Below are 16948 nucleotides of genomic sequence, written 5' to 3' on the forward strand. Positions count from 1 at the left end.
TGGAAAACCTGAAATATGTTTTTTTTTAATGCCATTTGAGCACAAGAAACAACATTTGTGGAACATTTCAAATCAACAACAAAATCTGACATGAACTATGTTATTTAAATGTGAGTCCAGAAAGCAGTTTTCAGGACTTCCACATTCAAGTAGACTAGTGTTGATCTTGCATGCCTGAAATAACTGCTCGGAGGCATTGCAAATATAGTCAGTCACAGAGTGAAATGACTTTCCTTGAAAAGGACTTTGGTCAATCTTATTTACTAATATTACAGCGTCATTATCTAAAGAGACGGGTGGCCGAAGCCCAACATGGCTAAACACTAAGCTTTTAATTGACTTAACCACAAATAATTGGTCAGGAAATTAGCCAAATTTAAGCAAATGCACTACTTAAAAAGCCATTGCTGTCTCAGAAAAACATCAAAGACAGAATGAAGTTTTGCCAGAATATGGAAGGTTGTGTGTGTAGTAATGAATCACAATGAAACATAAGTGGCATGGTGATGCTCCAGAGTGGTGTCTTAGAAAATCTGGAGAGAAATATAATAATAAATGCATCTATTCATGCATCTATCTTCAACCCTATAGTGAATATTTGCTCTCACATTAAAGGAGAACTCGGCAACTCTAGCGAACTCTAGTCACTTCTTCGCTGATTTTTCCTTTGTTGTCGCATGTTTTCCCCACGAGCTCCCCCTACAGCTGTGGGGGGGCGTATATTTCACAACACGGTCGTAAAAAACTCACTTGCGGCGGCCTCCTCCCCCTCTCTACAGCTGCTCATGTGCGTTTGTTTTGATCGGAGCAAGCCAACTGTATCGTGTGGAGCTATGTCTACCGAGGTGGGTAATCTGGTAATACATGCGTGTGTGTTTATGTCGAATTGCCGTAAAGCAATTCGCGTTTCGCGCTCGTTCTCGCTTCTCACGAGACTTCCAATTTCTATCTTGCCGGGACGGTAGTCCCCAAGTTGCAAGGTTGGTTTTCCGCCTGGGAACGCTGGGGGGAGCGGGGAAAGTCACCAATATCACCAGAACAGGTTGTTTAACCATCCAAATGAATTCTAGACAGTTTTATTAAGTTAAAAAAGTTACCAAGTTCTCCTTTAAACTCAAACGAACTGGGAGATATTTTTCAACTATGAACTATTTGAAGCCATTAAGATTGAGTGGAACAACATTGACTCTTCTTCCTGTAAAAAGCTGTCTGCAAGTTAGAAAAGGCTACTCCGTGCTAAGTTACGTTATCTATAGTATTTGTGCAATTCTTGCTAATTTCCTGACCAGTGAGTTGTGATTAAAATGGTTAAGACCATTAAAAGACCACTAAATATTTAGCAATTTTTGGCTTGGCCCAATTATTTATTTATTTATTTATTTATTTCGCCCAGGAGTGCACTAAAAGCATAGCAGCACTACTTAGCATGTGGAAGTTGTCGGCGAGGTTGATATCCGGACAGCACAGCTCAAAGCCGTTTCTCTGGAGAAAGGGCTGCACTCTTGTGTTCTCTGCTCTGACAGCACTCTCAGACTGTGGTCTCTGAATCATTGTCAGTCATCAAGATAACGCTGAGACTCAAACAGAGAGATACAAGAATGAATTAGACATGTTGATAGATTTGTGACAGGATCCCACACTCAAAGCACTAGCACAGTTAAGTGGAGGACTGGGTTGGTGAAGTATCTAACATGGCAGATAAGTGTTGGCATCTCAGGTTTACAGATCCCCTTGAATCTCCCTTCAGTTCTCACAGATGTGGGCGACCACGCTGGAAAAAGCAGACACTGTTTACACAAAAACAGATGATGAACCAAAGTAGTACTAACACTGCTCATACTACGAAGCTCATATCTATATCAAGCACAGTGAGTTTCCTCTGCACAATGTAAACTTTCAGTCAGATTCACCATGACATAAAAATCCCTCAAAATAGGGATAAAAACTTAATTATTTATTGCTATAGATGTTCTTATTTTATAGGTGCTATGAAGATGAGCTGACAACAAGAGAAACCTTATCAAGCACCATTAAACAATAAATCCTCAAAGTGTCTATCTAACTGCGGCTCAGATCTGGACTGCCTCACTGATGGAGTGAGTTCTCTCTAACGGCCCATTTAAAAGTAAGGCCAAATAAAGAGAAGACGGTCCCAGGAGGACCTCCAGCCAGCCAGTTTCAGATGCTTAGCTGGTGGCTGCCTTTCCTGTCCTCTTAACCCTCTTTCCAACTTCCAATGGACCCGTCGGCCAGCACATACATCACATGCAGCACCGGCTGCAATCAAACAAAGAGCACCTGACCAGCCAGCTCATGAGTTGAAGTTCAAAACTCTTCCAAAAAACCCTCACATTAAGTCTGAGTCCTTTCAGGCCATCGAAACTGAAAACTGACAATGACATAAATATTGAAAGGGCTGAAGTTGGTTTAATTTAGCAGAGAGACCGAATGAGGTCCAGCAGAAGGGAATATTGAGCCTCATGCATCTTGTCCTCTGGGACATTGGAGCCACAAAGGTCAGACATGTTTGTTCTAAACAAAAGGATCTTGTTCTGCAGTAAACAACCTTGCAGTGTCAACAGAGCAGGAACCCTCCCTCAAGTAGCCTGGAAAACACCAGCATGATCTAATCTGGCTGAAAGCACCAGGAGAGGCTAACCGCATTCAGGACTAAATTGAGTTTCAACTCTACTTGCTTAATATGGAGGCACTTTTACAGGCAGTTGAACGTCCTTATTGCATTATTACACGCATTCTCTTCCTGCAACAAGGCTCTCTGCAGACCTTTTTATTAGGTCCCGAAAGGCGAGCAGATGGCCCTTGTTGGGCTCTTCTATTCATGCGTAATTGGCTCTCAGCATTCATTAGGTGGTTGAAACATCAGCAATCAGCCAATGACTGCTCAGATTTAACTTCTAACGCAAATGGATTCCGATCAAAACTGGATCGTAGCAATAAAGGGACTTTTGGGGAATCATTTTTTATTTCTATTTGAGTTGAAATGATGAAAGAACAGACTGTTATAGTGGTAGACCTTATAAAATACAGCTTGACTGTACTATTTTGTACTGGATTCATGCAATTTCAGTGGAACTAAAGTGTTCACATGACATTTAAAAACTGTTTCTATTCAGACTGAAATCAAACTTTTAAAGTGCATGTAAATATGCTAAATGAGATCACACAGAGGGCAAATGTAGACTTCTGCTTCTAAGATCTTTCTCCTAAAGAAAAACAGTAATCTCAAATGTTTCTCCTCTAAAAGATCTCAATGTCTTAAACTACTCACAGTTGCCACAATAGCAAAGTCTGCAATAAGAAGTCAAAAATGTCAATATAACTCAAACATTTCTCATCAAATTCTTCCAAAACCAAATCTGATCTATGCAATCTGCATTTACTTATAGCTCTATAGCCTTACTGAAAGTCAATTGTCTATTTTTCTCTCTTCAGGGAAATATTAGGAGAAACATCTACACAGTTGATATTTCAAATTGAAAAGATTAAAAACGATCTCTACTGAGAAACCTCAGGGCAATACAATCTTCCTCGTGGCTGATACACACAGCTTTACTCCTCTCTACAGTGGAACGCAGCAGTGCCTTATGTTGCCATTGATCATTTATATTTTTCCTCTTGAAATGAGGCTACTGTCTGGAACATGCCATTCCAAATCTGCAAAAATGGAGCAAACACATGAATTATTCTTGCAAGAACAGGGTGATGACGTATATGAACTAATGGCGTGTTCTCTGATTGAGGTTCTTCTATGCATTGCATTTCATATACTACTGATCTCACCGAACGCCCACACATACCCCCCCCCCCCCACCCCCCACCTTATTTAAGCACTGCTTCATGGAACACTTATGCTATTTATAGAGGCTTTAAACAGCCCACACCTTCAGATGTGGAGATGTTCTGCTTTTGCACAGAACAGAGCGAGGTGTGAGACACCCCCTGCATCACAAATACATAAATGCAATCACAGTCTGCTTCGGTTTTCAAAGGGCATATAGGCAGAAGGTGAGTGGTTAGTGACGTTCAAGTGAAATCATCAGGTTGGTTTCAAAAGGTGTACAAATTTACCATCAAAGAGACTTTCTAAAAGTCTGAGTCATTCTGATTGGTCAATCTCCAACAATATTTTCTCAAATCACTCTGTCTTTTATTCTCACTCACATAATAACATTTTTTAAAATCAAAAATCAGCATTTCATATCCATTTACTTGTCAAGCAGACATTCAATTTCCCATAAGCAATTTCCCCATATACATCATTTAATTCAAAAATAGAATACTTTTTCTTCTTCTGACCATCTCGCTATCCCTTCACCATCATTCATGAGCTTCTTTCTAGTTCTCTGTTTCTCAGTTCTATCCAGATTCTAGCATTCTATCTAGCATTCTGCCAGCTCTTCTTCAAACTCGTAATTTTGCAATTACGACTGAGGAGGCAAAAGAGGCTCTCCTAAGCAGCTGGTTCACAATCAAGCTGACAGCAAGTGGAAATCCTATTTTATTATTTACTCACTGTTTTCCACACACTGATGATTAAGGAAGAACCAGATCACAGCTGTGCTGGTGTTCCATAAGGGTCTTCAACATTCCTCAGATAATCTATTTCTCTTTTTCTCCATTGAACACACACACAAAAGGTCACATTAAAAAGAATTGTAGGCAAAAGGATTTTCTATATTTTCTAAGCACTACAATCTCAAGTTCATCAGATAATAATGAACATAATTATGAATAGGAAATAAATCTGAAATAATCATGGATACTATTTCCCTTGAAGTACACAATGACATCTGAATTAATCATGGATCTGCAAAAGAAAAGACCAATGCCTTAAAGTACAGTCACATTTATCACTGTTCTGGGAATTTTCATAGGCGAATTCTTATTGTTTCAATATTATTGACAATGGACATTATTGATAATGGACCTATTTTGCCATTCAAGTGACCTTAAATTGAGTGGCCCAGGAACTGTGAAGCTAGTCCGGAGCTTTTGCCACGGCAGCCTTCAGCACGCCACAGGTTACTACAATGTGGACTAGTCTGTAATTAGTATCCTGCACTAGATTAGAGGATGGTGAAAATACTGCAAGAAACAGTATTTTTTTTATTTACATAGTTTTGTTCATGGTTAGTCGCATTTTATTATTTGCATTACATTGTTTAAGAACAGACACATGACACAAGTTGAAAGCCACTGCTGTACAGGCTCATTCTGAACCATGAACTAAAGTCTAGTGTTATTTACAGGAACAGTTCATCCAAAAACATTGAACCCTATACTCATCTCAAAGTTCAAACCATGCATTTTTGTTACTTAAAAAGGAGTAATCTAGCAAAATGTCCAAGCTGATCTTTCCATTTAACAAAAGTGGTTGAGAACTTATAACTGTTATAAAGGGTTAATTCACCAAAAAAATGTTATTCTGTCATCATTAACTTACCCTTCGTTCCAAACCCATAAGACTTTCGTCCATCTTTGGAACACAAATGAAGATATTTCAATAAAATCTGAGCCAGTGCTGTCCCTTCATTGACAGCTATACAACCACCACTTTGACGCTTCAAAAAGTTAATAATGAGATCGTAAAAACTATTCCTTATGAATTGAGCGGATTAGTCCAAATTTTCTGAGGAGAGACTATCACTTTATATGATGAACAGATTGAATTTAGGCTTTTATTCACATTTAAACATTGATCAGTGAACATAAACTGAAGCTCAACAGAACCTGCTTGACATGCGAGAACAAACCTCATTGGTTTGTTCAAAAAGCTCAAACGTGCTGCGTAACACGAGAATGAACCTCATTGGTTCTTGCATGTCAAGCGAACATGCTTGAGCTTCCGTTTACCACAACTGATGTGTGAGTTGATGAATGTTTATATGTGAATAAAAGCCTAAATGTAATCTGTTCAGAGTATAAAGCTATCGTGTCTCTACAGAAAATTTGGACTAAACCACTCAATTCATGTGGATAATTTTTACGATCTGTCAATGTCTCTTACGATCTGTCAATGTCTCTTACGAGCTGTAAATGAAGGGACAGAAAGCTCTCAGATTTTATTCAAAATATCTTCATTTGTGATCCGAAGATGAACGAAAGTCTTATGGTTTGGAGGACATGAGGGTTTTTGGGTGAACTAACACTTGGAGAAAGGAGGAGAACACAGGAGACAAGCTTGCTCTTCTGGTGCATTCACAATGCACACCAAAAGGAGAAGAAGAAACTGCAAAACCTACATTGATAATAAACAAGACGTATAGTTCCCACACTGTTCTAACATCTCATAACCAGTAGGCACAAACAGCTTTGCTTTCCAGCAGAGACCCTCAGGTTTCAGCATGTCTGAGCATGACCTTGCAGAAGAATTCCCTTTCTCCCTCAGCTCCAATGGGGTCCGACATTCCAGATACAGTCAGGGCTGCTCTGCTCTCACAAATCAATGGAGGGTTTCAACAGGTTTAGAGATGTGAATAGATTTGAGAACGTGACTTGAAAGAAAAAAAAAGAGCGAAGAACAGAGGGAGATATAGCAAAAAAGTGAAAAGTAAAGTCATCATACACTCATCTGTGGACCTGTAATTAGAGCTAGTGCTGAAGCCTGCGGTGGAAAAAATGGAGAAGCACCGCAGAGGGTGCCATTGACCTGCCGTGACCGGTAATTGCAGTCGCCTTAAAGAACGTTCAGTGCCTTTAGTGTGTAAGAATTAAAATCACTTTTCAAGTGTAATCTAGACTCATACAGAAAACTACTATCCAATGGTCTTCAGGTACAAATTCCAATGTTAGAAAATGTGCCAAAACTTCACACTTCCAAGTGATACTACAAGAGTTTGACAAAAAGCTGTCTCTTATAATTTCATGATTTCATATGAGAAATGCCAAACTTGGTCATACTCCAAAGGCGTCCCTCATAAATTCGGTAACTAGACACAAGTGAGGATTACAGATGCTTCCATTCTGGACAGTTATGCAGGTAGAATCCCCTTAAAAACGGCTATAGATTTACTGTGAAAGTGGATATGAAATGTAGCTAACTCAAAATCTAAACTGTGTAATTTAAGATTTTATTTGAGAGATTTTCATTTAACAGAGGTATGTAGTTATCGGAGACTGCTTATCTGCCTGATCATGTATTTTACCAGTGTCCAAATTTAATTTATTAAATGTCTCATTAATAAATTGCAATTATACTGTAAAAATGCTTTAGATGATACCATCATATCTACACTGTGAAAATGAAAAGATACTTGAGGCACCTATTGAGGTTCCTAATATCATCACTCTAGTGGAATCCTCTGGAAAACCTCAAGGCATCTTTTCAAAATAGATCTTGTGAGCTCCTTTAAGACTCTAAACACTGTCAACAAGTCCTCTAGTAACACCATTAGAAGGAAAATCTTTGAGATGTGTCAAATACTGAAGGTCCTAGAAAAGACTTTACTGTTTCTCTTTACACTTCCAAAGATGTTTCAAAATATACAATGAATAGTAAATTCCTACCTTGACACTGAAATCCTTGTTTCCCAAAACCCCTGAAAGATAAAAGCAATGGTTCATTGAAAAAAAATATTAGAACCAAAAATATTAGAACTGACTAAATCACTTTATGGTCTGACTGTCTCATGTAGTATGACTCATTTCATATTTCTTGTCCTATACACTTACAATCAAGTCGTATTTTCCCATTCCCATTTTCATTTTACTTAGCACTTTACATCCTTTATTTAGGGAAATCAATAAAGCCATGGCTTAAACCAAGTGAGCTCCTACCGATCAACATTTTGGACACTTCAGGCATATTCTGAGTCAGCAGACGATCCTCATAAATGAGTGCTGTTTAGGTAGACTATACAATATGTCTTGAGAGACAGTGTACAGTGTTACACCTGAGCTGCAACAGTAACAGGTCCACCTCTATGGAAAGCCATTAATATTCCTTAAAATTAAAAAGAATCATTTTTTTAAATTATTTTTATATGTTATTCATTTATAAGACAATAAAGTGATTCCCACTGCATTTTCACTTTAACATTTCTAATCTTACTAATAAGAGATTTCATTTACCTACTAAGGAGCAAGCCATTGCATAGCCTATAAAGAGAAATTTTAAGACAGATAGACTACTAGTGCCTTGTATACAGACACTAGTATAAAAAGTGTAGAAAAATAAACAGTAACCATGATGTGAATAGTTAGGCTACTACTAAGGTGTGAGTAATAGGCCTACTAGTATCTAATGAAAAAGTACATTTATCTAATGCATAGTTGCTTGTAAAATTGTAAAGGCTACTATTCACTAATGGATTGCTTACTAATAGCCTAATAAAAAAAAACACACAAACAAGAACTAACGACACAAAACACTAGTTATAATAAATGAATGTTAAAGCAGCTTGCCATACAGCTCAGTAGGTAGCCTAATGAACTAGTTTTAGAGCAACTTACCAGATAAAGTCCGTGCAGTGGCTGCAGAAAGTAGGCTGCTTGAAGAAGCGAGCGATAAACTTGTGATCCTTGACTTCGTGAACGTTCTTCTGTCTCAGAGCACCTTGTCGGGCAAAGCCTCTCATGGGTGCGCTGCTCTCCTCTCCATCGCTGTTCGACTGTGCCGGTTCTGCCATTCTCAACGCGGGGAAAGTTTGCGCGAGCCTGTATACCGGAGTTAGTTGAGCGGAGTGTGTACATATAATGCGGAGCTTCAGACTGCGATGAACTCTCAGGCGCGATGCTTTGCGTCCTTCTCCGCCCAAGTGCTCTCCTTACACCCCGGTACACGCAAACACACACTCTGTCACACACACAAACTGACGCGCAGTTACCAGACTCCTCCCACCCTCCCACTCATTTACCTTTGGCAAGCAGAGCTGATTGATACAGATTCTGTCAAACCTCTCTCACATTTACATGAAAGCTATCAAAAGCATAATGAGGAAGAGACAATAGGAAACGTTTACGACTAGATTACGAAACATGAGGCTCATGTAAATTTGTATTGCAAGACAAATCGTGAGCTTAGAATTATAAGGTTCTATCTCCACTTTTGGTCGAAATTGAGTTTTTGACATAATCTGATCCATTAGGTGTTTATTAATGCCTGTGTGGTGTTATTTTTGTAAAAAAATATTTTGTTAGCAGTTATTAATAAAATAAAAAGGTTCCATCTCAGTTGTGCCAGCTGGGATGTAAAAACTTTGATGCTCAATATCTCGGAACTACCCTAAACGGAGATAGAACCTTATAATTCTAAGCTCACGAAATGTCAACCATGAAGCCTGTCACTGCCTTGATGATAGCTAATGTATATGAAGTAATTGCATTAAAACACAAATTCTATGTGCTAAATCTTTTTTTCTAATAAATAAATGATAATATGTGATAAAAGTTTTTTTTTTTCTAATAAAAAGTTTTACACAAAAATAGCATTTAAGATTAATATTATTAAAGTCATATCCAGCCATATGAGATAATAAGACTTAACTGTAGTCATCTAGAAAAAAAGAGACTTTATTCTAAAGGAGCGGTTCGCCCTCTCATGGGCACTAACATGACATCACATGACCTGCAGTACAAAATAATGCACGATAAATTGTTTCAATTAAAATGAATGTCCATCACATTCATGTGTTTAGTATGAGACTGAGAGGAACAAAAAGAGAAACGAGATATACAAACAGTTAGTGTGTGAGGGCACAGAAACAAAGAAAAAAAAAGAAAACACTTTATGCAGATATTTCACAACCACTGGTTAAACTGGGATAAATATGTGCCAGTTAAAAATAAAACCTGACTGAGTGCACCTTAAAAATATGACAAACTAAGAAAGAATAACTATTTTATACAGAAGTAACCACCATGCAATATGTGATTTCCATGGCTGATCAATTCTATATCATAATACTTTATACCATCATGAAAATGTCTCTCATTAGCACAGATGAATCTGTGATTACTTAACATAAAGTAGGCTACACTATTGGAAACACACCCCTTAAAGGTAGGCTAGGCAATTTGTTTTATAAACACTTTTTGTTATACTGGTTGAAACTCTCTTCACATCCTGATAGCAATCAATAATATAAGTGGTCTAAATATTAAAACATGTATATCTTCTGTAGAAGTCACAGGACCTAAAAATGTTCGTCCAATCATTGTATTCGGTCCGAATGCAATGATACGATGTCTTACCTGCCTGTTAACAAATGTATTTGCACACCTCCGCACACCCTGCTCGCGCAGACATCACACGTCATCAGCGGGTTATGGTAAGGCCATGCAGAGTTGTAGACAGAGAGTCACTGAGCGCCGCAAACAAACAGCAGCCACCTTTTAGTTCCTCCTGAACCAAAACAACGAGCTTATGCGGCGTTCATGCCATATCGTAACTAGGGATGGCGAAAACTAAACATTTTCTTGACCGACCACCGAGCCTCATTAGCCGGTTGAAACCGGTAAACCGATTAGTTTAAAATATGCTACGCTATTTGAAATAACAGCCATTTCGAGCCGCGCCTGCAATTTCGCAACTCTGTCGCATCTCTCTGCCGCTCTGCCTCCTGCTCACACACACACACCCCGGCGCTGCCCTTCTCACGTCACTTTTTTAAAATCCCCTACAGCGCGAAACATGAGTCCCGCAAACGCGGCGCCGAGGAGCTTGTATGTAATCGGAGGACAAATGGCTCCTTAGTTTCGAAATGGTTTGGGTACAAGGTGATCGCGTTGAAAATAAAGGCGTTTGTCTAGCGCAGGGTTCACCAATCTCGGTCCTGGAGGGCCGCTGTCCTGCAGAGTTTAGCTCCAACCCCAATTAAACACACCTGAACCAGCTAATCAAGGTCTCACTAGGCATACTAGAAACTTTCAAACAGGTGTGTTGGAGCTGGTTGGAGCTAAACTCTGCAGGACAGCGGCCCTCCAGGACCGAGATTGGTGAACCCTGGTCTAGCGTTAGAAGCTCATTTGAAACATTGCCGCGGCTCATTTAAGAAAATGACAGCTCCGAAGAGACGCCGCATTAGTTTGAGTTAGTGCTAACAATAATAAAGAAAGATGATGATCATCATCACCTTACATCATAGATGATGTGCTACTACTGTATTTAAGCACTGTATCACACAAGTTGCAACTTACATCTGTGTCATTCTTTTTGGTGAAATGGTCCCACACACTACTTTTCTTTGCACGCTTCATCCTGTCGTCTGCCCTGGCTCTAACCTCGAGTGTTTTAGCCTGTAGCCTTTACTTTTCGCAAACCTTGTGAGCGCGTGAACCCAAACACTGTGACCTCGCGCCAAATGTTTTTATTGGTTTATTAAGTACAAACAGGCGAGTTATGAAAAATTGAGTGAGGGATTTGTTCACTTCACACAAAAAGATCTTGGAATGAGATGGCTAACTGTAGTAGCGTTTAGTCCACTGTCTATAATAGCCTAATTTAGAGATCACTTTTTTTTTTTTTTACCGACTACCGACTTTGATCGGTTAACGTTGATACGGTCAACCATCGGTCAAACGGTCATCGGTTAACATCCCTAATCGTAACCACAAGATGGCAACCTGTAATGTCTACCCTGAGCTGTTCAAGTTCTCAGACTCAGATTTATGCGTTTCTTTGTCAACACTGTCAAGACCGAAATTAATCTGTAAGTAACAAGTACGATTTCTGTAAGTTGTTTACGTTCATTATTATTGTAGTGTTATGTGCTTTGAGACACATGGTAATTCAACGCTGTCTCCTTCATGTGTTTTGAAGGAGGCGTGGCTTTGGAGACACTCTGAAGGAAGGGTGGGATCTTATGCTTTCAAAGCTAGCTTGCTATTGCTAGTCTGTTCAAAATTGCCTACCCTACCTTTTAGTTTAGAAACCTATAAATTATAATACTCTTACAATTATATCAAAGTATTTTCTTAAGGGTTCAGATGCAACAGGCTGCAGTTTCTCTGATCTCCCTAAAGTCTGAAGCTGCACAGATAGCCAAGTTATTTTTCGGTGGCTTCTCACATAGGCCTAAATTGACGTCTAAGCTTTGTTACATAAATTTTCATGTTGTGTCCCAGCTGACTCTTTTCAGCAGAGTTGTTTCATTCCTTTTCTGTGACGCACTAACAAGTAGGAGGCAAGGACAACCAGCGGCTGAGAGTACAATGCACTTACCGAGAGAGACTGAGTGAACTTCAGCAGGGAGCTTAAACTTCTTGTGCTGATGTTGTCATATGCCTGTATCATATTGTGTGATTCATGCTTGTTGCTGAACTGCTATTCTCCAGGGCTCCAAAAATCGATTCTATTGGTAGGGTAATCGATTGTTTCGAAGACGAATCGAGTATTCTGACTCGTAACCCTTAAATGCCTGAATGATTCGCCAATCATTACATCTTTAGTGACCAGGATCTATATCTAACACGGATTGATCTCTACCTGTCATGATAATATAAAACGCTCCGGATATTAGAGTAAAGCATATTTGTGTTACCTTTTGGAGCTTGGAATGGGTCAGTTTAAGCAGATGTTTTATACCATCATCACTGTCCTCGTCAGGGCTCATTTCCCAGTACATTCAGCATCTGTCTCATATTTGTGATACACTAATATTATATGTGTATATTATATAAATATGTGACACTAATATTTAATTGCGTTCAGTACTTGCTCTGCAGTAAATCGCTGAGCCATTTGAAGTTTTGCTGAGGATTTGTTTTTTAGTTTTGTTTATTGCCTGCGATAACTATGAGTAAAACGTCACTTCATCATTGTGTATCAGACATTGCCACCTTGTGGAATAAAGGTGATGTGCACCTATTCAGTCATTAAAGATTCAATTATTGTTGTGCAGAAAAAATATTACACTGCTACACACCGTGGGTGGTTAGCGACCCTATAAAATTTTTACAAAAAATGAATGGGAAAACAGGCATTCTTTTATAATTGTATTTTTTTTTTCTTGTTATATTGTTTATAATGAATTGATTGAGGAATACTAAGAAGGTTGATGTCTAACTTTAAAAAATGAATGAGGAGGAGGGTAGTGAATGACGTCCCAGGTCACTAAAGACCGGATATGCGTTTAAGGGTTAATTAGGCGCACGCACACCATAAGCACAAAACGGATCACATAAATAGTGTCTGTGCTTATGTGTGAGGATTGTAATATCGAAAGAAATGCCAATTACCTGTATCTAGAACACGCATACACATTAACTGGGAAATAGAGCTTTTGCACGTTTTTAGCTGAACAAAATTAAAGTAGTCAGATTTTTATTCTTGAATTATAAATATTTTATATATAAATACAAATATTTTATATAAGGCAGAAGGCTACCGTGGCTACTGTGTCTTGCTTAAAGTCTGCATGAAATCAAAATTGCATTTTTTTTACTTTCAATATGAATATGTTATTCTTGCTCTTATCTATAAGCTAGTGTGCTCAAAAACAATGACAAAATTAGCATGAACTATATAAGCATTCAAAACTTACAGTCTCTCAATATGGATCAGTGATTTTGATGACATCACTCTGCACTTCAGCTTCTCATCAGATTTTCTGTCCAATCAAATGCTCTCTAGAATCTAAAGCGTCCCGCCCCCTACATTATAGAGACAATATAGCACAGAGCAGACCATATGCGCGAGTCGGCGTAGATCACAGAACGTATCGGACCCAACTGAATTTAAAGCGAAATGGAGGAGATTTGGAGGAGAAACGGATAGAGATTAGGAGGAAACTGCGGCTTTAGTGAGCTCAACGACTCTGGCTGAGCTCTGATATAAACAAAAAAGCTATTGGCTATTTAAAAAGGGGGAGGGGCTATTCGATGTGTCCCGCCCTGTCTTCCTGTTTCAGTGGAAATTACGTCAACACATTGAATATTGCTGCACGTTTCAAGGCACTTCATTGGGCCTTTAATTTTTTGTTGTTGTTGATTAAAAAAAAATACAGAATTAAAATGGATTTAAAGGATTAAAGAAAAATAAATAAGAACCCTTAAGAATTTCTAAGTCTAATTGTATTTATGAATATGAAGTAATCAATTTAAACTATTTGCTCATAATAATTTATTTTAAAATATGCACACATTTACTTGTTCATATTGTGTCGAAAACGCAAAAAAAAAAAAATTGTCTGAGTGAAACGAGAATGTTAAATCCAATAAATAATTGTGTAGTAGGCAGTTTTAGGCACAACATATGCTACTTGGCTAATGTCATTTCTCATCACCATTTACAACACTACAGGAATAGTTCACCCAGATACACACATCACATGTCTCTTGAAGCCTGTATGACTTTCATCTGTGGAACATAAAAGGAGATTTTTATATCAGAATGTCCCAATTCATTTTTAATGCATGAAAGAGCAGTGTGGACATTATTCAAAAACATATTTTAGAAAAAATAAGGAAAAAACTTACTGGAGTTTGAAACAACATATAAGGATGCATAAATTATTTTGATTCATTTTTGAGTGAACTATCCTTTTCAAACCATCTTCACGATAATTGTGGATTTTACTCTTTACATTTGTTTTAAATGTGTAAAAAGTGATGTTGTAAAATTCATCTCTCTTGCAGATAAGATTGCTTTTTTTAGCTTCTAGAGCTGTTGTGAAGTTTTGTGTGGTGAAGGCCACGTTAAATATGTTCTCTAGTTGACACTGTCTTTTCCTGTGTTAGTCAGAAACCGTTAAATGCACAGCCACACGTGAGAAGGACAGAAATGCAACCTAGAACTGCGTAGTTTAATGGTGGTACGGGAGATATAGTGTTAAGGTCACAGAGATCACATGTGAGTAGTGATGCCCACAAGCTAACAGCATCCAGAGTTTACCTGCTCTGCGCCCACTACGCTTTCCGCTGGCAGTCGCCCACGCACACACACACACACACACACACACCATACCTGCTACATACACTGAAATCCTGCGGTTTGCAATCTTCTTTGTGAGTTTGTGCACTATGTGAGAGAGGCTCCTCAAGACTGGAACCTCAGACACCTATTGATGTCGTTTTTTGTTGTTGTTGTTGTAAAAATGTATTTGATTTTCAAGCACATCCATCGTTGCAAAATCTTCTCTTTTTTTGTCAGCAGAGCAAGATGCAGCAAGATAAAATACTGCCACCTACTGTTGGAATATATATGTGTTAAACATACGCTCCTAAAGGTATTAGTGCACTTGAAAATGAAAATATTCATATTTTTGATTTTTTTACTCACCCTAACGTTGTTCCAAAACTGATTGCGTTTTTTGTAGAACATTAAAGAAGATAGTTTGATAAATGTCTCAGTGTTTGTATGTTTTGTTTACACAGTGTAAGTCAGTCGTCACCTAAAATGTTCTTCCTTTTCCACAGAAAAAAGTCATACACGTTTGGAACGATATGGTGAGGGTGAGTAAATGATGAAAATGTCTTGAATTTTTCAGTTTAAATGATTATATTTCTGATTTCCCTACACTAGAAAGTTACTGCACTTGTATGCGTAATGCACAAAGAGATGAAAATTATATATTCAGGCCTATTGTTCCTAAGAATATCTTGTAACCTTTTCTAGTGCCTGATCTCTCTGCCCCTCTGTAATGCTTTGGTTTTTAATGGAATTATAAGGAGAGTATGAGTCTTTTTTCCTATGGTTGCTATGGAGATGCCTTTACATAGTGATAAATATAGGTTGATCACATCCTTTATTACACTTGGGGTTTTTGTTCTGCTAGATGAAGAGCACACGCACAAAATCTCCAAAGAACAAGGCAGTTTGGAATTGTTCATTCAGCTGAGATGTATTATGTGTTCCTTACGGTACTTGTCTATAAATGTACTTTCCTCTTGTCTCTGCAGATTATTAATGTCTAAACGGGTTTATGGTCAGCATAATCTAATGTAATATGGATGCAACTTTCATTTAAAAAATAATCAAAATATAAAAGCTGAACCCAAAATCAGACAATGCATAAATATGTCTGGATTCTGGAACAAACGTGCTTATTCACTGAATTAAAAAAAAAAAAAAGACTGCTTTTAAATGGATTTTGCTAAAGAGGGGGGTCAAGTTAGAGGAGTTTAAAATATGATTTCAATTTACAACAATTTCAAACATGTTTGCTTTGCATATCAATTAGTCTGAAGTTTTCTAGATTTTCTACATTCCACAATTATAGGTGTTATATAACACTTCCAGCCTGATGATCCGACAGTTGCTGCTCGCAACTCAGCCTGCCTGACTGACATTTCTGGCAGGATGAAGGATCACCACCTTCGACTAAACCTTGTGAAAAACCTTGTGAAGACAGAGTTGCTTGTAGTCCCCGCCAACCCAACTCTTCATCACAACTTCTCCATTCAGCTAGGTTCGTCAACCATACCTCCATCAAGGTCAGCCAGGAACCTTGGAGTTGTGATTGATGATCAATTGAACTTCAAAGACCACATTGCTAGAACTGCCCGGCCCTGCAGATTTGCCTTATACAACATCAGGAGGATCAGGCCCTTCATATCAGAGGATGCTACACAACTTCTTGTCCAAACGCTTGTTCTATCCAGACTGGACTATTGTAATGCTCCCTTGGCAGGTCTTCCAGCATATACTGTCAAACCTCTGCAACTGATCCAGAATGCTGCAACTAGAGTGGTCTTTAATGAGCCGAAGAGAGCACACGTCACTCCTCTCCTCACAAAATTACACTGGTTGCCAGTTGCCACTCGCATCAAATTCAAGTCACTGATGCTTGCCTACAGAACTACCACTGGGTCTGCTCCCTTTTACCTAAACTCATTACTCCAGACTTACGTGCCATCCAGAAACTTGCGTTCTGCAAGTGAACACCGTCTTGTGGTGCCATCTCAAAGAGGCACAAAATCTTTCTCTGATCTTTTTCTGGTCTGTTCTGTAAGGGTGGATTTCCTGCAGGGGTTCAGTCTGCAAGACTGC

The 16948-nt window shown here is 38.5% G+C and overlaps 1 protein-coding gene across 2 annotated transcripts in view; it reads right to left on the bottom strand.

Moving 5' to 3' along the window:
• Nucleotides 1-8828, bottom strand: part of prkcbb (protein kinase C, beta b) — a 123813-nt gene extending 114985 nt beyond the window's left edge. For both annotated transcript variants that reach the window (XM_079885450.1, XM_079885449.1), the window contains exons 1-2: nucleotides 8473-8828; nucleotides 7528-7559 (exon numbers count right to left, since the gene is read on the bottom strand). In XM_079885450.1, coding sequence (XP_079741576.1) covers nucleotides 7528-7559; nucleotides 8473-8648 — 208 coding nt within the window. In that variant the 5' untranslated portion in view covers nucleotides 8649-8828. The remainder of the gene's footprint in view (nucleotides 1-7527; nucleotides 7560-8472) is intronic.
• Nucleotides 8829-16948: the final 8120 nt, after the last annotated feature.

Source organism: Squalius cephalus (assembly GCF_949319135.1).
Source record: "Squalius cephalus genome assembly, chromosome: 1".
Taxonomy (NCBI): domain Eukaryota; kingdom Metazoa; phylum Chordata; class Actinopteri; order Cypriniformes; family Leuciscidae; genus Squalius; species Squalius cephalus.